Here is a 22,217-nt window from a genome sequence, read left to right as displayed (position 1 = left end):
AAATGCACTCAAAGAGTGGAAAATTGTAGGAAAAACTCTAATTAAAAAAAATATACTCTCAGATTGAATAAAATGTGCTTCTGAGAAGCACAAACAGGTACGTTTCAGTGCCATACGGATTAAGGATGAACCGACTAACGACTTGAAACTCTGCATGGTAATTATTATTAGTTATTAATGGGGGAAGATTTATGGAAAAATTCGTATCTCTGGCTTCACATGGAAATTTACAGCACTTCAATGTATTTCAAAGCTTTAAGTGGAGTTATTTTCTTTGAAATCACTGTATTTTATCACGAAAATGCAGGTTTTATTGCAAAATCCCAGAATAAATTGTTCATATCGAGTAATTCTAATCTTTTCTGAAAGATCTTCTCTTTAAAAAACATCCAAAGTGAAGAGAATCTCTCCAGCGTCTATACGATTTATTAGAGTGTATTTTGTCCTTGTCACATCGAATCAGTCTAAGATATTCTAACATCCATTCCAGTCTCTTCGACAGATGTCCGCGATCGCGCTGTCGCTCAGCTAAATCATCAACTCAAGCCGCGCGTTCTCGTGCAGAGCGAAGAAGCAGATGGATCAATTCCCTCGTGGGTTCTAAATATAAAGTCGTTTTGTCTCTTGAGCGCGGGGTTCTCAAGAGTCTCAGGATTGCGTGGAAAAGGGGGGAGGAAAAGGTGCATGAGCGCGCTCATTAGATGAATGCGTGTCATGTGCTGAAACATCTCCAGACAACGCGTCAATTCTATAAAAATTTACACACAAATCCACCCGCGGGGAAGCGATAACACGAAAAGCATGTCAAGTGTGAAGTGCTCCAGTCACAGGAAGAAGAGGGAAAAGGGCTCGGACGACGGCGTGTAATTCACACTGGGGACGGAATAGGATTTCCAACAATTAAAATTCCCACCGCTCTCTATCTTCCCACCCCCAACGGGGGGTGTGTATTGATTGGAGTCTCACCTCGCTCCTTTCGTCTCCTCTCAGCGGATCCATTTGCACCGATGAAAGTGCGCGCCGTGGTGTGAGATCTCTGGCACTTTCATAAATGGCTTAAATTTGCTGAAATGGCAAAAAGAGTCTCTCAATTCTTTCTCTGCTCTTCCCACACTCTCTATCGTCTCTTGCTCAGCCAACCCTACATTAATTTAGAAAGCATTCAAATAGTCACGTACTTGTGTGTAGACTTATGTTGGAATTTCGGTTTTCAAAGCGATTGAAGGTGTAAAAGTCACGTTTCTTTTCATGGTTTTTTTTCTCGGGCGGGGGATGTAAGAAAAACTGCAACAATTCCTATTGAGTTGTAAAACTTTGCGTGAAACATCATCCTGAAGGGAGGCAAGAAGGAGAAAAATTGCGTGAATATAGCAAAATATCACGTACTTTCCATCGAAGGAGCAAACGAAGAATTGAGCTGACTCCGAAGTGATACGACACGTAAACTTGCAGTCGTTTTGTGGTATTTCGTGGTGTCTCTGAACAGCTGTGATATTTTAAATATCTCCGCATTAGCATTTCAAGGTGATATTTCCTTTTCAAATATGCACATGCTTTTCCCTCAGCACCATTTCCCCCACTTTCTCCCTCTTGGCTTTATCTCAGGCACAGCAACAGATGAATGACGCCACGGGGGAATAGATTCCATTTGACTTTGGCATATTTTTTGCCGCCCGCAACACTCGGTGGAATTTAATCACAAGAAAAGTGCTTCGAGTGGGAGTTCAAAGGGAATTTTCCACCCCACCTGTTCGCCACCGCGCGCAGTGGAATTTCACCCCCTGAAACCCCTGAAACACATCAGGTGGAGAAGGTGAATAAACAAGATGAAACGCTTCAGTCCGCCGCGCGTTTGGGGATAAATAATTTTTATTCATTCATTATTTGCCTGCCGCCGGAGAAAAGGAAGCACTCTTGGCATCATTGGATTTCCCAGGCAATTTCCATCCAGCGAGAATTTATGCCACTGGAACGGGACACTGGAACGCCGTGGAGGCCACACACTGCTGCAGGGCTGGGTTGAAGAGGGTGGTGCCCACGCAGGAGTACGGCGCCCCCGCGATCGCACCGTTGCTGGCGAAGCAATAGTAGTAGCTGCGAAGCGGAGAATAATATTCAAATAAACAGTAAAACACCGCAAGGTGCAGATAATATCATTGGCAGTGGTGTACAGTTCACCGGAAAAGGTAAGAAAATGTGAAAATATTTGCAATACATAAATTCGTTTGCTCACTTGCTTTCTTTCGCGCTGGATTTAGCAAAGCGAACTGAGGAACAATTTTCTAAATCGTATTTTTACTCTAACTTTAAGCTGTAGCTTTATAAGTAATATCAAGCATGATTTGGATCACTAGAGTAGGTTTTTCGCCTTTAAATAACACTAAGAACTCCCGTATTTGTGCAAAAGAGCTTAGATTTTACAAATACAGCGTGGCGAAATGAGCAAATTATCGTAGTTTTTTATGCTTTCAAAAAAATGTTACGAAAAGAAGCATAACTTACGATAAAACTAGGACATTTCTACACTATCTGAAGCATTAAAGATTCTGCACAGAAATTGTGAAGGTGATAGAAAGTGTCGAACAGACTTTATGGCATATTATCTGCGCCTTGTAAATAGTTAATCTCACTTTTTGCACGTTGTGTCCGTCGGATCAGGAAAGCGTCCCACTGTGCCTTTGGCATTGCACCACTCCGTCGGCGAGGGCGTCGTTGTCGCCTGGGTAGTCGTCGTAGTAGTCGTGGTAGTTGTGGTGGTTGTTGAAGTGCTCGTTGTGTCTGAAAAATTAAGAAATTAGACCATGTTAAAGCATCGGAGTTGCCTTAAGCAAACAGACGCTAAATTTCATTGCGTGATGTGAACCGAAGTGCAAAACTTTCCCATGAAAATTTCGTAAAACTCGTAAGTCTATTTGCATAATTTTGATAACATTAGATAAATACGATGTTGTGAAATGCTAATCGTGGTACTTTCCGGAGCTTTTCAAGGGTAATTTTTAAGGTAACCATGGAAAATTGCGCATTTAGACTCATTTTCAAGACAATGCTTAAGATATTATATAGAATGGATTGTTTGTTCTGCATTTGCCGCACAAGGATTGCATTTGTGCTTCATTCACAGTTCTCTAGACGACCTCAATTGTCCGTCCTCGAGTGTATTTTAGCCACATTTCTCGCCTGTCAGCATTTCGTGAAAGGACTCACCTGTCGGCGTCGGGGTTTCGGTGGCGGATGGATCGCAAGTGGCGATATTGCCGTCGTCCGTGGAGCAGTAATTCGGTAGCACGGCATTCAGGTCACACACAGTGTTGACTGGACAGGAGTACGTTTCGCTGCCTGGAACACCTCCGCTGCAGAGCGCAAATGTGGTCATGCTCGTGCACGCAAACCGTCCATCGGCGTTGCACACGCCGCAGAGCTGACAATCCGGAACGCCGGCGTCTTCGCAGTAGAAGTTTGAACTCGTACACACAGTGCCCGTGGGACACACGAAGAGCGTCGCGGCGTCAGGCACTCCTGCGGAGAGGCAATCGATGTGATAATATAAGGGATTTCGCGGTGGAGTTTAATCCTTGAGCACTGTTTAATTACCATTTGTGCACGGCCTGAACTGTGTCTCACTCTCGCAGGCGATGGACGCGGCGGAGCAGACATCGCACGTACTGTCCACGAATCTAATTACCGAAGCTGCAATTATGAGGCACAGGAGTGCCGGAACAGTGATAAAACTCCTCATTACGGCCTCCAGACTTTCTCAATGGTGAGGCAACTGAGTCTGGGAGATGCAAAATTAATTGAAGCACGTCCTGAATCGCTCGCCGCACGAATGTAATTTTAATTATCTCACCTGGTGGATTGCCTTTTAAATAAGTCAGTCGCCCAGAGAGTCTCCGGCTCTTTATCTCACCACCACATTGTGCTGAATCTCTCTTATCAGCTCCCCCACGTATTTCCCTTTCGCCGCTGTGGCAAACAGGCGCATTTCGGCTGCTGGACAAATATTTAAGCATCGACCGTGAAAATCACAGGTAAAAGCGTGGAAAAATTCTATACAATGTGTTTTTTTGCAAGCATAGCATCACACATTTCAAGTTAAAAGAGTGCCTCTTAAGATGGGTTCACGTCTCGACTGTGCTTTCGAGGGAAAGAAAAAAGTCTCCACATCGTTTTTGCGCAAATGAATTTCCTCTCATTGAATATATAATTTAGTGCCTCTAATTTGCGTAATTTAGTTGGACAATAAAAATCAGCGCGCTGTTTTGGCAAAAATTCGCGATTACTTTTATTGATACATACATATATACTATCCGAAAGAGTCAAACACAATGCTCAAATTGATTGACTAGCATTATAACACACTTTTACTGATAAATAAATTATCTTTCTCTCTCTCATGCACACACTTTTGGTGCAATTTAACCTTCCTGATCCACAGCAAATGCCTGACTTGTGCCATTGTAGGGAAATTTGCCGCCGAAAATGTACTGATAGAAGCCCGTGTGGGATATCCTGTACGTTCCCGGTGTGGCGCCTAATGGAATTTCCCAGAGTATTTCCACATCACTTAAGCCCAGAATCATGGACGTTCTCGTCCAGCGAAATCTGCAATTTGACAACGGTGAGCAGAGAAGCTCCAGTAATTGGATTACACCCAAAACTTACAGTGTCTCCCAGTTGGCGTCCGTCGCCACTGTTGTCCACACATTCCTCGCCTCGTCGCGCCTCTCGACGCGCAGGAATGTGTCCTCGTGCAGAAGATTGTTCCGCGGATTCGCGGCTATGAAAACCACCCGCACTGTGTCGCCGGGAACGTAGTGCGCCTTCGGCTGGACTTTCAGCGTGCCGAAGTCGTGCCCATACGGATGGCCGTCGTACAGGACGCCCGTTTGGAGCGTCAGGAGACTCTTGTCCTCCAGATGAGGCGGTTCTGGGCCCGGATCGATCTTCTCCTCGCCCTTCATCGACAGGAAGAGCTTGACAAATTGATCCGCGTAGAGTGTGAGCGTGTGTGGACCGAAGAGCGTCGAAGCTCCTTCGTATCGTTGGCTCTGGTGAGAGGATCAATTTGTGAGGAAAAATTGCTGTTAAATTGATTTCTACATTCACACAATGTTAGATGTTATTTGCAAATTGCTAGCATTGAATTTCAACCCCTTCTAATGCAGTATCTCATGACCTCAATTGCTGCACTGTGATTAATTAGATGCTCTTCGGGAAGTTCTCAATTACAGTGACTCACGTATCTTCAGGAAAAATCAATACATGTGCATTTGCAGCAGTTCTTGCTCTCCCACTGTCATTAATATTATCACTCTGCCGAGTTGCACTGATGCTTATCGATTGCAATTACTTTCTTTGCCCCCGTCCATTAATCTGCGGATGAGCTCACCGTGTATTCCTCAGGAGTCGCCACGTAGCTGGTGTACATGTTGGAGAGACCACAGATTATCACCTTGACGTCCTTCTCGTAGGTCTGAAGGGCGACATTCCTCACTGCATTCCTCAGTCTTCGTCCACTCATCGTGGTGAACTCTCCAGGCGCTGGATAAACAAATGAGAGGCAATCAAGGCATCTCTGTCGAGGGATTAATTGTCCAAGAGAGGGATAATCTCACTGAGAAGACAGATTATTACTACTCAGGCTTCTAAGTCCTTCTTTTCCAACAAATAATCGTCGATTCGGATGGATCGGATGGAAATTTAAGAGATTCATTCAGAGGAAGTTGGTACTAAAAATCCTCACCTGCCACGAAAACTACGTCGCCTATCTGGAGAAGCTGTGTGGCGACAATCTTGGGCTGCCACTCGTAGGGGAATTTCGCCCTTCCCGTGGCCAGCAGAATGGGTTTGGGATGATGGCACTTGATGTCATCCTTCGTCGGCTCGGCCAGGAGGTCCCTCACGGCGTTCCACAGTGGATTGTCCGTCGTGGTGCCTTGGTGGAAGTCAAAAGCGCCCGGACCGTCCGTGGTTCCGGCGGCGAAACTGTAGCCCATGGCGGGAAAGCAGCCGCGCACCTCCTCGACGGTCTTCGTCTTGGGATTGAAGTGCTTCAGCTTCATCTGCGTCATGTTCACGAATTGGTGAATGTAATTCACCTCGCCGACAATCTCCTCGCCAGATTGCTGATGCAGCAGCCGCGAAGCGCCCTCGTAGATGCGCGTCCCGATGATCTTCGTGCTCTCGAAGATGTTGCTGCCCGGGCCGGAAGCGAAACACTGGCCGGCGTTGGCGGGACAGGAGGAGGTCAGCACGTCACAGGACTCGCCCGTGAATTGACACTTTGGTCCCATGATGTTGGGACTCACGTCACCCAGATTGGCGGCCGCGAAGGCGCCCACAAACTCTCCCTGACCCACCAGACTGCCCGGATTGTACTCCTGCTCCAGCAGCACGGCCGCGTAGCCCATGTTGTCCGAGGAGATGAGCTTGTTCGTGTTGTTCATGGACGTGGGATGCACGGGATACCAATTGATGGCGCCCATGATTCTGCCGCTGGACGTCACGAAGCGCACCTGCGTGAGCGTCTTATCAACATCGTATTTGTACCGGCTGCGCTCCTCCTCGGGATTGTTGAGATACGCCGATGGACTCCGGTTAATGTTCACGTCCAAGATCTCAGTTTCAGATATGAACAATCGGCCGTCGGTCATACTTTTGTGGGCACGAGAGATGCTCTGCAATTAGGACCAGTGATTAGTCAACAATTTGCTTACTCATCAATGGACATGAATGTATTCGAGAAATGCCTTTTCAATGCAAATTTCCTCGGCCATGATTGGGTGAAATTGCTGTCGAAACGATGTAATTGATTTGCTGATTAAATTAACCAAATTAATTGTTATGAAGTGTTTGATGGGAAATTACACATTGTTGAAGGGCAAAAGCTTACTTTGAAGCTTTAGAAGCTCTCAAGACGAACATGAACTTGAGAGTGTCCATTGTTTACAGTATCCATGCAATCTGATAAACAAAATGCTCCAAATTCAACTTGAAACTTTGCACTAAATATCAAGTTATTCAAAATGTTCTTGTTTTCAAGCTAATAAAGGAAATTTTACCGAAATTTATATTGAAATTAATTATTAGCAGGTTTTATGATTTCGTCAAACGGTGAAAAGCGATAAATTTTATTGATATTTTAATAATATTGCAAACGATATTTGACGTTGAACAGAAATGAGCAACTCTTTGCAAGCGTTCGTATCTAAAGTCAATAGATTATAATTAATCCCCTCTCAACATCATGTTCTTTGTGAATCAATTATTTTCTCAAGTATGTCTGTGTGTCGCTGCACTGAGAAATGCACTTGAGAGACATTCCAGCTGAGTGAGAAAACAATCATATTTTTATATTCAAAAATCTTCTCTGAAGTCTCTCACTTCTTTGGCCTCCCAAATTTCACACTTTTAATAATTGACAGAGAAGGAATTGAGGGAATCTTTCATCTAGGGCTAAAAATGAGACAAAGAACTGCGTGCAGTTGAGTGAACTCACTTTGGCTATTCCTATAACTAGGGCATTGAAGGTCTCCTTGATGAATCCTAGGCATGGCAAGTCGTAGAGAAGGTGGGTGAGGAAGCCTCCTGGCGAGCTGTGTGTGTGCGTGCCGCTGATGAGGACGTTGTCACGGTGGTAAATGCTGCCGAACTCCTTTGTCAGCTGCTGCAGCACGGCCCTCTTCACCGCATTCCCAATCATCCCAGCATCCACGCTCACAAACACCACTCGCTTCTGCCCATCGTCGATGATGAAGGCTCTGGCGAACTGTCGCAGATGAATGCCTTCGCCTTTCTGCGACAACTGAGCGTATCCCATCTGGGGAAGGGGGAAGGAGGAGAGAAAGAGGGTTTGTTAGTGATGCTGCAGAGAGCCAGAGATTGGATAAAACAGCGGCTCACAAAGGCAATCTCAACAGGTGGGCCCGTGCAATCGGCTCGTCCGACGCCAATCTGGTATCCACTCACGACACTGTTGTGCGCCAGGGCGATGCACTGGTGGATGCAGAGCAGCGCCACCAGCCACCCGAGCGAGTATTCCATGGCAGATGCGCGTCCGTGGCACAACACTTCCGCACCAATTTAGTAACTATCATATGCGATGGCTCTTTGTGCGCAGCACGACTGGTAATCACGCTCACTTGTGATCACTCCAGAGGCACAATGTTGCGCGCTGAAGCGACAGACAAGAACTGAATGAGAAATTGAGTCTGACTACCCAGACGACTTGCCTCTCCGGCTGTTTATTGTGCTTTCCGATCTCAACAAACAGAAAACCACCACCAATTCAAATCGATACACTCAACCGTCAACCATATTGCGATGCGACATTTCTGCGCGTATTTGTTGCGAATTACGTTCAATATAAGCGCAATGAACAGCGCCTGAGGTTTATCAGTAACAACACAGGTCAACAATAAAGAAAGACTCAGCGATACGCAGATTTCCGCACTCGCGGGGGTTCGGCGTGTGACACAAAGATTTCAGTCTCAGCAGCGAATTCCGCTCACGTGAATCTCGCTAGAAAATATTATTAATTATTATTTAAGGTACAAAAGCAATTTCCGAGGCAATTTCCAATAGATTATCTGTCTGGAATTTTTTATATTGTTTACAATGTTGCAGAAACAACATGTTTTTCTAACGTCTTGCAATCAATTAAAATTTTTTTTTATTCTTCGCTGGTTATTAACGAGTTTTTATAAACACATCTCACAATAGACGAATATGTATTTGTGTCACTTCTAAAGCAAATTGCTGCACACAAAAAAAGTAGATAAAGCTATCTAATGTTGATTAATGTGACTGGAATTTTGGAAGTGTGTTTTTGGCATGAATTGTTAGAGAAAAGGTTAATTTGCAAATTGTCTCTTATCTCCAATGATAGGCATTCGTAGAAAGACGATGACTTGCACGAAGGATTGACTCTCAAATTATAAATAAAAGCATGAGAATTGAGAGGCTGAGTTCAAGTTTATCAAATGAAATATTTTTAGTCCATTTATCATCGCGTAAATATCTCTGAATATGTTGGAAAACACGTTATTTTTTACACTACAGAGTATTATCAAGTTGTTGACCTAAATGTCCAATTTCTTTATTAATAGAGATTAAACTAACATGAAAGGAAACTTTGGATAAGTCAATGTCAAATATATATTTGCACAATTGTGCAAAACTACAAATTTCATGTCATTTCAAAGAAAATTCTCTTTGCCTGTTATTAAAAAACGAAATGTTTCAATTAAATGCGAATTGCACAATGTCACTTATCGTCAAGATCAGGAATCTTGCGCAAATTTTTCTATCTTGATAAACGTGCTTTGGATGGAATTATGTGCACAATAAAGTCCAAAAGGCAATTAAGTAGAAAAATATATCGTTTTTCACAGCATAAAAATCAACTTCAGGCGACAGGTCACTTTGTAGCTATCTATAAAATGATTTTATAATGCTCGCCAACAGCATGAATTTTGTAACATCGAGTGGATCAATGCTGCAGATCATCACATGTGCAAAATGTGAGGAATTGCTCGGCCAAAATGCGAATTTGGTGCAACTTTTCGGGGGTTGAACGACAAAGTTGGGCCAATTGGCTGATAACTGACCACAGCCACGCACGGAGCGACCTAATGGCATTAGTGTGGTGTAATCAAATGATATGCAAATTAATTCTCTTGGGCACTCACACGGCGACACAGGGCTGAATGGATGGGTTTATTTGGTCAGACGGAAGAGATTTTGCTGCAGAGAATTTCTGATTAGTTTTCCGCACATCGCAGAATCACAACTTCAACTCAAACTTTGCGCTGCAAAATCTCCTGAGATCATTAGGAAGTTGCACGAGTGGATTTCCACCCAAAGATCTTGGGTGAAAAACCCTCAGGATTATTGCCACTTTGTCCCCAAAAGCCACCAAGACGTGCTGTTAATTGTGCAATGAACCCAGCGCAAGGTTAATCGATACTTATCTCCGCTTGTGCACAATAATCATCATCTCTATTAGTCATTTCCATTCATTTCAACTTGTCAGCGCGAATTAAAAACGATGGCAATTCACCAACGAGATTGAGTGAGAAGAGAGATTGAGAAAAAAAACCCAAGGGAGAGATAATATGGCCAGAAGTGGTGTACAGATAAAAAGAAGGTTTAGGAAGTGAAATAGTTCCAATCAAATGATAATGATAAAGAAAAATACGCAAAATTACAGTTTTAGAAGAAGAAAATCATAAAATATTGTATGAAAACGTGAATTTTAAAGTTGTCAGTTAGATTTTGGTCAGATTCCAGTTATTAGTTGATTTTAGATTTATTAAAACAATCCATGAAGTCTGAAGTCGTGGAAAGTGTCATTGATATCTCATACAAATTGTGGAAATGATGTACAGATTTTAGCCACATTATCTTCCCCTTGGCAAAACCGACAAAACAAAGAGACTCCGCAACATAGTGTTGGTTTGTGATTGTGGAAATGACAGAAAATCATGTGAGAAATGACGGCGAAAAAAACCTACTTTGAAGATCATTGGATGCGAGCGACATAGTTTTGAGACTTAATCAAGGTTTTTGGTGATATTTTGCAGCCAAACAGCTTTTATGGCACAATTGCTCAACATGTGCAATATCTGGGGAGAAAAATTATGCGTAAGATGCAAATTGCGTCACTTTCTGGGCCCTCACTTTGAAATTTGTCGCGTACAGAAGAAGCTCTTCTGTCTGAATCACATATTCACGGCTTGTTGACGCGCTGATCGTGCTGCTGGTTGGCAGAGAAAGTGGTCAAGAATTGGTAATTTATGCATTATTGACCGAAAAGTCTTTTTTTTTTCTCCTCTGCAACCACTTCAGAAATTCGACTTTTCTTGTCCTCTCACTACACAAGATTCAACTCTTCATTGTCCGTCCTTTCACTCCACTTTCATGATTATAATTGTTATTATCATTATCTGCGCTGCACTGCAATCACGATGAGAGTGGAATTTCCTCCGACGCGTCTCTGAATCGCAGGTGTTAATCGCTGCGACACGGGAAAAGTCACACACGACGAGGTGGAATGGAAAGCATCGACTGACGACCAAAACTTCTTGCACACGTTCATCGAGCGCCAACAAGAGCGCGATTGTTCGGTGTTTTGGTGGGAGGTGAAGCGCATAAATTATTAATTCAATTAATTAATCCACCTCTCGCTATCTGGGACACTTGCAACTCTTTCTGCTGCGCTACACCAATTCTCACACATCTGACAACACGCCAAATGTGGGCCATCGTCAGTCAAAATAAACACTTTTCCTCAACAATTACCGCTCACCTCAAGATTGAGTAACAAAGCCAAGACTTTCACGGTCTCCCGAAGAAATGGTCAGAAATTGCAGGGAAAATCGAGAAATTCACAGGAATTCATTGTGTCGCAGCTCTTGATAATAAATAAGATAAAAACATATGGAAATGAGTTGCATAAATGTCAAATAATAATAATGATAGCATCTCACAAGACAAGATTAACATTTCTGTTGCAAAGATCATATATTTTACACTGTTTCATTTCTGGTGAATTTCAAATATCGCTCGTGATAAGTTAAATTGGCACATCGTTAGCATAACAATTAATAGGAGCCAATTAAGCATCAGTAATCCTATTTGACTGACATTGGAAAAGGATTTTGCAACATTTCTAGTGTCAAAAGAGTGTTTTTTTAATGAAATTTTGAACAATTTCTACGACACTTTGTCGTAATTCAATCTTTTATTATGCCACAATTCATATCGATGTGCTGTAAATAAATAAAAATTTTCAACAAAGTTATCTGTACAACTTTTCACCAATTTAATCTTTAATCCGATAAATCAATAATCAAGAGTGATTTGTTACTTAATGAATTAGTTTTTATGCAAAACCAGAAGCATTTTCTGTCAAATATGGGCGAAATTTGCAGTCTGACCTAGAAAACCTTCCAAAAAAGCAAAAAAGCATTAAAAAGGGACAGTTTTGCAATGATTTTCTAATTTAAGAAATTTCCTGGCAAACCAGCAACGGAATTTCTGGAGATGGAGAAATATTTGTCTGCTTTAATTGCTTCATACCTTCGGTATTGCTGGTCATAAATTAATTTCATCAAAATCCACTTGAGACACAATTATCACATTTATACTAATTTTAAGAGCTTAATTTGCCATTTTAATGTCACTCATTGAGAATTCTCAGCTCGTTTTATGAAATAAAATGATTTAACTGTGGGAATTGCAGACTAATCGTCACCCTTTTCGGAGTCATCAGACCGAGAAGAAAGTTCAACTGAGCGAAGCGACAGTGACCACTGAATAATATTGATGGACGCCCACGAAGATTTAAATCCCGCCTGACATCTGACCTTCAGTCGCTGCCAGCCATCAAACCGCCAAAGGTTATTATCATCGGCGAAGGAAATCATTGACCCGCCACGAGTGGCCAATTGTGCACGAGAAATACTAATGATGATGGCCAAAGGGATGAGGAGAATGTTAAAACTCTGCGTGAAAATTCAATATCAAGTTCAATTTGAATTACCGACACTCAATTTGCAGCTATTATGCCATCATTTTCCACTAGCAAAATGTGCGAAATTTCCGAAATATCTGTGTTAATAGACAAAAGCCAGCAAAATTAAAGCATATCGCGCTTATTGTTGCTCTTTCTCACACTGTCTTCACATTTTTTTTCTGGTGGAAAAGGAAAGTGAATGCGGTTTATTTGAATTTTTAATGGACTCAAAGTGGATGTTTTGTCTCTGGTGTAACCATAAAAATGTTTTAATACCACTTTTCTGGGAGAGAAATTCATCTGTTCCTCCTCTTAATAAGATTGCAAAGAATTTCACAGCTGTTTGAAGGTGAATTGTCGTGAAAAATTGAAACTTGAATGAAATCCAGAGGTCGTTATTATAAATTCCAAAATTCTCTGCGCGCGAAGGCGTGCAAGTTGAGCATTTGCATTCATCTCACGTTCCTTTCGTCGCTGTACTTCCGTGCTCCGCAGCATATGCTGTGCAGCTTGTACTTTTGCCCACCACATTGTGGCGCTCGAGCCGCCGCGCTATCGACCAAATGTGCTCTCGAATGAACAGCCGGAGTGAATGGCAGCGAGAATGGGCGGAAGGGAGATCGCTGTACGTCTTCCTGGGCATATAGTCGGTCGTGTCACGTCGCCGACTGGACTCTTCGGAGTCTGCGTAGGGTAAATAGAGTCTGTACACTCTATTCATTCAATCAAGTGACTCGGCGAGAGCGCAAGGAATTCGCATCGGAAGGAATTGTAGTGAAGAAATAGCCCAATTTTCCGTGCTGAATCAGCTGAAAAGTGACAAAAGGCGCTGCACGACGTCAATAGTGAGTGGGTGATGGTGAAAAGTCCACAAATTAACACGTGAAACAGTGCGTTTTCTGCACATAAGATGATCAACTGGAAGTGATGGAGTGAGAAAAGAGGCTCGCGTGAATCTTCTGTGATAAAAGAAGCGAAAGAGTGTGAATTTATTTTTAATTCAACATCAGCAGAACCCGCACAATCACTCTGGAAACGTAAAACTCATCATATTATCTATCTCTAAGCGCGTGAGTATTGAATGTTAGAGAAAATAGCTTAATTGACATGGAGAGAATCCGGCATTATTGCGTCAAATAACACATATTCAGCATTAAAATTGTTACAATATTTCTCGCCCAGTGCACTTCCCGAAGACCGCTTTTTGTTTCGTTTATCGCGCGAGTAATGGAAATAAGACTCACTTTTCGTTTCTTGAGACGAAGCAGCGCTCAATTGAAATGATCTTTGACTTCCCACAGCCAAATAATCGGGCAAATGCTGCCCATGAATTAGAAATATATAGTGGACGACGATGCCGGGAAACACATTCGCCTCTTTGAGCGATAAAACACTCCGGCTTTTTAAAAGAAATGTGCCGGGGATGTTTTTGTATGGGTTTTTTTTTGGTTTCAAGGGGCGAATCACTAACCGAATCTGAGAATCAAGAAGTGTTGCAACTTTATTCTCATAACATTAGATCTAGATTGATTGGGACAGATTGGATGAATTTATCTATTAATTTGTGCACATCTCAATGCACTAAATTGAGGTTATGTGTCTCCGGACATCCTTTTACCCTTCTTTCAAGGAAACTAATTGGTTTTCTTAAGTATTTGTAACTCTTTGCGTTGTAAACATACCATGAGAGTAAAGTTGCAAGACAAATTCATAGCTTTTACGAACTGAAATACAAAACATAATGATGCAACGACTCCTAAGCATGCAAAATGCTTATTCAAAACGTGAATTTTTTGAAACAAATATGAAAAAATTGACATTTTACCCTCAAATGTGTGATTAAATTTCATTTCCTTTCTTTTAAAACCCTTTTTCTTTGATAATTCTACTTATTGTGTTTAAATTCATTGGCAAAATAGTCACAATCGTAACACCTGAAAATGTTTAATTATCCGCCTCTTGAGTGGACATTGGAGGCGAAGCGGGTGAATTTATGGAGTGGAAATACAGAGTTTGAAGGAAAGTAAAACTTGTCTGGCGATGGACGATTAGTAAAGGCTTCTTGTTTTGAGGCTTATGCAATTAATTGAATTGAATTGAATTCACACACTTGAACTATTGTGTCTGTTTTGTCAATGTGAGCCCATGTGAAAGTCTCATCGTGCACATTTTTCATAACATTTCCTGTTGAATGTAACCGCCAAATAGCAAGAGAAGATGCAATATTTCTCAAGAAAAAGCCATAAAGGTGGCAATTACCTTAATTTATGCATCGATTGCTATTAATGTCGTCGGAGAAAATAATTGCGCCTTCTGTACTTTTTTCTTCTCTATGAGAATTACCCAGCAATTGACGATCTTTACGCGTGAATGTGACGGGAAAAAATGCTCAAGCTTCCTCACTTTTATCGTACATTTTCAATTCGATGTACATAAGTTATAGCATTTTTGGGTCACGTAGTCCGGAGAGGAGTTTTTGCGTTGGAAATTAACGAGATATTCTTATTCATTCCCGCACAGCTCTCAGCCAATGCCTTCAATGCTTTATAATGTTGAACGTTATGATTATCACAGAGCAGTGCTCTGAGGCTGAGCCGAGAGACTCTAGAATTTTCCGCACATTCACTCTTTGGCTGAGATGCTCGTCCGTCTGGAGAGATCACGTCAATTTCATTACCAACTCGCCTTTGCCTGTGATAGAGATAAATTGCTATGTGTAGCGCTGAAATGTAAATGCATTAAATTGCAGCGAAAGATAAAAATGTAGGATTTCATCTTCCATGAGAGTGATTTGTAAGAAAAACCCGTCTTTCCAGTGAAATATTTCAGAGGAAATTGTCGAGTTGAGATATGCAATAATGATGCCGAGATTCATTGTGCATGTTCTGAACTGACACAAGATCAACAGAAATCAGTCCTTGATCGTCAAACCACAATTCAAAAAAACGCCTCAAATCCCATTGAAAGTGAATCTGAGTCTGTGAGAGATTAATGATATTCAAGAAGTATTACAAAGTCACATTGCGTGTTTTCTTATCGCAATTTTTATTTATATTTCTGGAAAGAAAAATGAACAAGACAAATTGTTCCTCACACAAAGTCAGTCTCGTTCACAGCTTTTTAATACATTCGTCTCGACTTCGTATTTAAATTTAAATACACTTGCTATCAGTCTTTGATTTTTCTTAATATCACAGAAGATGAACAACTTTTGACTCTTTCTTCACAACATAATTAGCCCAGGAAATTGTGAGGAAACCAAATAAATTATTCAATTGTGCGTGTTTTTTTTCACTTCAAGGATTTTCAACTGCTTCTCGTAAAAGTTTCTTGTGTATTTGATGGCATTGCTCTCATGCAAAAATCAGTGAAAAATGATAACGTCATTGAGTAAGCATCTTGCGAGTATTTGAGCAAACACAGATTTCATCACGATTCGTACCGAATTATTCATTGTTTCGCTAACGATCTTGCACTCCTCTCGAAATGGCAATTAAAATCTCCAATCGCTGACTGTGCCGATTAGAGTGGCATCAGAAATCAGTGGGCATGACAGAAAATTGGCATTTAGCTTCCCTCAATTGAGCTCAGAGAGCTCTTTCGCGTGGCGTCAGAAGAAGTGCCTCAGCAGCTGCTTTGGCATCTCAACACAACAATGAAACCGTCGAGGGTGTTGCAAAATGCGAATCCCAAAAAATGTTTCATTCAACGCATGGTTTTCTCATTAACCATCCTGGCCTTTTGCAACTTATCGCGCGGCGCGGCGGAAAAGTTTCAGAACAAATGTTTGGACAGTTATTTCGCACAATAAATTCCGCCTAGAATTTGGAAATCACACCAAAAGTCCAGCGTGTAGAAAAAAAAAGCGCAGAGCCATATCGCGCGTCTGCATTGTACATTGTTTGCCAAGCCAATGGAGTCAAATTGGACGGAAATATGCACCGCCGCAGCTCTTGGGCGGCGAAGGGGCCACAATTGAAATTTGCATTATTGGACAAAAAAAGAAAGAAAGAAAGGGAGGCCCTTTGAATGGGTGATTAGAATAAAAATCTAATTGAAACATGAGCAAATTCAATTAATCTCTCTCATTATTCACATGGAAGTGTTGCCACTGATGCACGTAAAGTTTCAGTTTCAATTCTATCGGAGTGAAGGTGGAAGTACGACTTTGAGATATGCTTGCATAGTGATGAGACGTGAAATCTACTTTCATCTCATCTCGTCGTGGCACATCTGCAAGATTTATTGCCATGCACAGCAAACTTCCTGATTGTTTAGCACATATTCAAATGAATTTTGTCCGCCCAGAGATAGGAAGAAAAAAGTTCTGTTCCACATATCGAAAGCTCTGCAGACGGGCAAAAAGAGTCTCATGAAAATTACATTTTCCCTTTCCAACAATTGGCATCGCTGCAGAGATGCAGAGGAGAGCCTTTAAGAAGGTGTGACAATGGGCGATAGACATCAGATATTGCACGAGATTTCCACTGCGAGTCACTGTGTTCGATGAACTGTGGCAATTAAGGTGATATTTCTCAACATGATTCACTCATAGAAACGTGCTTATTCTCCCTTGCAGATATCAATTGGCAGAAATGATGTTCTCACAGTTCACGAAGTCTCTGCGCGCCACTTTTATTGTTCTTGTGGTGTTTTTGATAAATGTCGCCCGTCCGGAAGTCTTCACGGCGCTGGTGGAAATGGAGGAGTTGCTGGAGACAGAAGCTGTGCTCATCACCAACTTGGGGGAGTACATCAAGGCGCAGGAGGAGAAACTACAGTTCCTGAAGAAGTATGATTATTATTCATTAATTACAATGTGTTGGTGTGTAAATTTGAACAAAGGAAACCCATTGAAAACCAGTGAATACGTGTCCTGACAGAAATTCTGTGTTCTAGAGTGTTGTAGGCTATCAAATCACCTTACAAAATTTGTGCCACTTTTGAGAATCAAACAAGAACTTTGAAAAATATGGGCAAATATATGGTGAAGAACGTCCCAAATCTATACTTTTTCAAACAGAATTCTCCTAAAGGCACCAAAAGTAATAGAATTAGTTAAATTAATATTAAAATTAGCTATTAATTTTGTTGAACAATGAGGTGAAGATTAATTGACTTACATTTAATGGATAAAACGCACAAACACATTAAATTTACATGCTTAATGTATGTGATGTGTTGATAGGAAAGCGGCGGAATACCAAAGTGAGCACAACGAAGCGGCGGCAGACATCTCTGGATACCTCACAAATCCGATAAATGCCTTTCTGCTCACCAAGAGACTCACGACAGATTGGAAGGAGGTGGAGAATGTGATGCTGTTCGACGTGGGATCCAGTAAGTGCACGCCAAGCAGTCTAATACCGCCAATAATGCCATTGTGTGCCTCTTTGGCAGTCTACCTGGAGAACGTGACCAACTACAGGAACCTCCTGAAGTTCCCCACGGACGAGGACCTCAATGGCGCCGCCGTGGCGCTCATGCGGCTCCAGGACACGTACAAGCTCGACACGGCGAGTGTGGCGCGCGGAGAGCTGAATGGGATCCAATACACGTCGGAGATGTCCGTGGGTGACTGCTTCGAGCTGGGGCGCCAGTCCTACATCAACGGGGATCACTATCACACGGTGCTCTGGATGCGAGAGGCCATGGATCGTCTGCTGCGGAGCGAGAGCAACACAACGACCACTAAGGCTGACATTTTGGAGTACTTGGCCTTCTCCACGTACAAGCAAGGCAAGTTCAAGAAGAAATTGCCTCAAATTGCAGTATTTTATTGATAAAGTGTCAGTAGAATATTAATTTCACACCAAGAAAGCCCTAATTTTCCACACATTCTGTCGCTTCTTTAACAATTTTAAAGTTTTAATGCATTCACTTGTGGTAAATGAGGTGCTTTTGGTGTTTTTAATCGTGCTATTTACTCTGGGTTGAATTAAAAGAGGTGAGAGATGTTAGCGTCGTGATTCTCTCGGAAGGTGCAAAACGTGAGAGATCACTGGTTGCAAATTACCTGTCTCGCCAGACTCACACCGCTAGAGGCTATTCATAAATGTTTGTTTAGCCGAATGCTAAATCCACTTGACAATCTGACATCTCTCTCTCTCTGAGACCCTCCTTTTTGGATCTGTTTTTCCCTGGCATTTGAGCGTCTTTTGCGTCTTGCAACCTCAACAGGCAATGTCGATTCGGCCCTCGTGATGACGAACGAGCTGCTGGAACTCAACCCAGATCACGCGAGGGCGATGGGCAACAAGCAGTACTACGAGAAGGAGTTGGCAAAGCAGAAGATGGATCGCAAGCTGCGCGGCGATGATGGTTCTGTAGACTTGGACATGGACTTTGAGGTTGAATATAATGATTTATCCAAGCTGTGTGATTGAATTTCAAGGGTGTTTTCTCCCCTCAACAGCAGGTTCGCACGGTGAGTGATCCGTCGAAATTCGATCTGCCGGAGCGTCGGCTGTACGAGATGCTCTGCCGAGGCGATATAAAACCATCTCCCATCCAATTGGCACCGCTGAGGTGTCGCTATGCAACTAATAACAGCGCTTTCCTGCGAATTGCGCCACTGAAATTGGAGGAAGCCAGCCGCTCGCCGTTCATTGCCATCTACCACGATGTGATGTCGGATGAGGAAATTGAAGTGGTGAAGAAGCTGGCAAAACCACGGGTGAGTCTCGTGTCCGAACACAGATTTCGGTGACTTTCAAGCAAGAATTCTAATTTCGTGGCATTTACGCGAGGAAATTACTTTTCCCTCTAATCTCGCGAATATTCATGCTCTCTTCGTCAAATTTAATTGAAAAGTTATTTCATGATGAACACTTGGAGCACAAATTCCTCTTATCATATATAGCCTTCAATGCTCAGCCCAGTCTGAAGTTTAAAACATTTCATATGACTAACTCACCGGATGAGAATCTTATATACTTTGTCTGGTTCTCTTTGCTGGCAATTTTCCACAAGAGAGCGACTGAAATATCCTTCAAATAATCAGTTTCCAATGAAATTAAGACAAGAAGTTTATCTTCTTCTCAATTTTCATCCTGAATTATGTATGAGAATCTCGGAAAATGGGACAAAATTGGCATTTTATTCAACATATTTAATATACATTCATCTCTTTTTGCGCATCTTTAAGCGACAATATATATAATGAGAACCATTTTATTATACATACATATATACTTATTACTCTCATGCACACGTTAAGAGCATTACAAAATGTTAATTCGTATATCAAAGAGAATGAACATAATGTCTCGTTATAATAAATACATATTTATGTGACAGATGATGTAAGTCCACCTGAAACTAAAATGCCACCAAAGGTCAAATTAGCTGAACTTTTAATGACACACTGATGCCGTTCTACATTTATGCATTTGCGAGATGAGAGAGAACTGAAAAGCAATTGCTTTTGGGGAGAGATTTTGCCTGGCATTTTTTATTCAAAGCTCCGATTTCTTCTCTTCGAAGTGTCATTTTCAATCTCTCCAGCTGAAGGTGGACAAATCCGACTACAAATCGCATTAAGGAAGGGAGAAGAAGATGGAAGTCACCCTCGTCGCTTGTCTCCACATAGTTTTCTTCTGCTTCTCGCACAAAATACTCACGTGCAGATTTTCGCTCAATTTTCTTCCATTGTTCACGTTGAATCTGAATATTTCATTCCTTGTCTGGATGCTTGAAAAGACATTCTCAACATTTTTCTTTCCCTCCCTTGTGAAGTCATAAATAAAGTATCTCTCTGATTTCGCTATTTTCGGGCGGAATGTTGCAAAATTTCCAAAAGCCAATTGCAAAATTATAATATATGGTGGCATTTCCTAATGTGCAGAATATGTTTGCTTTCAGTTTCGCCGGGCGACGGTGCAGAATCACAAGACTGGCGAACTCGAGGTTGCTCACTATCGCATTAGCAAATCGGCGTGGCTCAAAGATGAGGATCATGAGTTCGTGAAGCGCATCGGCCGCAGAGTTGCCGACATGACGGGATTGTCTGTGGAGACGGCCGAGGAGCTGCAGGTGGTCAACTACGGCATTGGCGGCCACTATGAGCCCCACTTTGACTTCGCGCGGGTGAGAAATGACACCAATCTTGCATAAATCCGAGGGAAAGATGCCTGGCTGAAGACTGTACATCATTTTGAGACACTCTCAGTGCTTCTGAAAATGCGTATTGCTTCATTTCAAGCAGTTTCTTCACTTTCTGGACTGTTTGTGTCTTTATTTTCCACTCAATCTTGTTCAAAGCGCAGTTTTCCTGCTATAAAAAGACGTTATTCTTGATTTTTATGTTTGAAAAACATCTGATTCTCTAAAGGAGTTTTCAAGAAATTAATTTTGTGAATATTTGACTCTTCCACTGAGGTGTACACCACTTCAGTCCACAATATCTCTCCCTTGGGCAACACTTCTCGATGAGTTAAGAGCTTTTCTTTGCTTGCAGAAAGACGAGACGAACGCGTTCAAGAGCTTGGGCACGGGAAATCGCATTGCAACAGTATTATTCTACATGAGCGACGTTCCCCAGGGCGGCGCCACGGTCTTCCCTTCCATCCGGACGGCGCTGTGGCCGAAGAAGGGCACGGCGGCCTTCTGGTTCAACCTCTTCGCTTCCGGCGAGGGCGACTACCAGACCCGCCACGCTGCGTGTCCCGTGCTGGCGGGCAGCAAGTGGGGTGAGTTTTGGGGGAGTGTTCGGGTCAGGAAATATGCCTGAAACGATTTTTCAATAAGATCCGACTCTTCGCCCAACGCTTGTGATGAATTACATTAACATAATGTGGCTCTCTCTCTCTCTTCCCACACAGTGAGTAACAAATGGCTGCACGAGCGAGGACAGGAGCTCCACCGACCCTGCAAACTGCGCCCAGATCATCCACCGGCGTATTAGACGCCCCAACGCCCACGCCGCCAGTTCTATTTTCGACTGGTTTTAGGATGAAGTGTAAATACGCCAATGTGCAAAAAAAGAGATACGAAAGCTAATAATAGGCAAGAATGAACAGTGACTCGCTAAATCAATTTTTACCAAAAAGTTTAGTCATATGATTTCTATCTAATCAAATCTCTCTCTCGCGACCCAGAATCATATTATATATATCTCTATATTGTCCAAAATGTGGTGTAGAAAACTTTTGCAATAACGGGCAAACGCGCACACACACACAAATAATATCTCTCGAACAAGTTAAATGTACAAAAATGTGTTTTCTTTTGTAATAAAACAAATTTGCTCAACTCTTGGTGGGTTTTTTTTTCTTTTTCTCCTGACCCTCGCAAGAGACCTCGGAATTCCACCTCTTCCGCCAGAGATTCCAAAGCATTACTGGCATTAAATTACACGTAAAATCTCGTGGAAATACTCTGTGGTCAGAGAGAAGTGAAATCCTTTCACTGAAAGTGGACGAGGAAAAAAAAAGTTTTGCAAACAAAGTTTTGCGTCGTGGCGCAAAATGAGACGTCTTTGAGAACCCATTTTCCCATTTACCACTTTCCATCAATCAACTCATCCAAACGTATCGATTGCAAATGGTTCTGATGTGCAAGTTTGCAGAGTTCACGCGAATGATGCTTGAAATATTCAGCACGCTGCTTTATTCCTTGGTTGTTTTGCTTGCTGAGGGCAAAATTGGGGGTGAAACACTTGCTTTTGCTTATATTTCAATGCAGTTCAATTATTCCTTCA

General features: G+C 42.2%; 3 protein-coding genes across 5 annotated transcripts; 1 reads left to right on the top strand and 2 right to left on the bottom strand.

Annotated features, from left to right (window-relative positions):
- Nucleotides 1-1,847: 1,847 nt before the first annotated feature.
- Nucleotides 1,848-3,736, bottom strand: LOC132265259 (integumentary mucin C.1-like). The gene is made up of 4 exons (XM_059765837.1): nucleotides 3,592-3,736; nucleotides 3,205-3,516; nucleotides 2,631-2,778; nucleotides 1,848-2,094 (listed from the first exon to the last, which is right to left on the bottom strand). The coding sequence occupies exons 1-4, from the start codon at nucleotides 3,734-3,736 to the stop codon at nucleotides 1,959-1,961; spliced, it is 741 nt and encodes a 246-aa protein (XP_059621820.1). The 3' UTR covers nucleotides 1,848-1,958.
- Nucleotides 3,737-4,257: 521 nt separating this feature from the next.
- LOC132262981 (neutral ceramidase) lies at nucleotides 4,258-10,771 on the bottom strand. Of its 2 annotated transcripts, none has more exons than XM_059762520.1 (7): nucleotides 10,681-10,771; nucleotides 7,903-8,173; nucleotides 7,499-7,819; nucleotides 5,744-6,677; nucleotides 5,390-5,541; nucleotides 4,663-5,048; nucleotides 4,258-4,602 (listed from the first exon to the last, which is right to left on the bottom strand). In XM_059762520.1, the coding sequence occupies exons 2-7, from the start codon at nucleotides 8,041-8,043 to the stop codon at nucleotides 4,416-4,418; spliced, it is 2,121 nt and encodes a 706-aa protein (XP_059618503.1). In that variant the 5' UTR covers nucleotides 8,044-8,173; nucleotides 10,681-10,771; the 3' UTR covers nucleotides 4,258-4,415. The 2 variants fall into 2 exon arrangements, with proteins under 2 accessions (XP_059618503.1, XP_059618495.1); XM_059762512.1 differs by lacking the exon at nucleotides 10,681-10,771 and adding an exon at nucleotides 10,515-10,617.
- Nucleotides 10,772-13,241: 2,470 nt separating this feature from the next.
- Nucleotides 13,242-21,770, top strand: LOC132264892 (prolyl 4-hydroxylase subunit alpha-1-like). 2 transcript variants are annotated; one of them, XM_059765226.1, is made up of 9 exons: nucleotides 13,242-13,587; nucleotides 17,097-17,309; nucleotides 17,706-17,857; nucleotides 17,918-18,256; nucleotides 18,698-18,867; nucleotides 18,936-19,193; nucleotides 20,381-20,605; nucleotides 20,976-21,207; nucleotides 21,340-21,770. In XM_059765226.1, the coding sequence occupies exons 2-9, from the start codon at nucleotides 17,113-17,115 to the stop codon at nucleotides 21,420-21,422; spliced, it is 1,656 nt and encodes a 551-aa protein (XP_059621209.1). In that variant the 5' UTR covers nucleotides 13,242-13,587; nucleotides 17,097-17,112; the 3' UTR covers nucleotides 21,423-21,770. The 2 variants fall into 2 exon arrangements, with proteins under 2 accessions (XP_059621209.1, XP_059621208.1); XM_059765225.1 differs by having other exon boundaries at nucleotides 18,933-19,193.
- The last annotated feature ends 447 nt before the right edge of the window (nucleotides 21,771-22,217 follow it).

Source organism: Phlebotomus argentipes, unplaced genomic scaffold (genome assembly GCF_947086385.1).
Source record: "Phlebotomus argentipes unplaced genomic scaffold, Phlebotomus argentipes genome assembly contig_2, whole genome shotgun sequence".
NCBI lineage: Eukaryota > Metazoa > Arthropoda > Insecta > Diptera > Psychodidae > Phlebotomus > Phlebotomus argentipes.
This window is presented reverse-complemented; position numbering and strand designations above follow the sequence as displayed.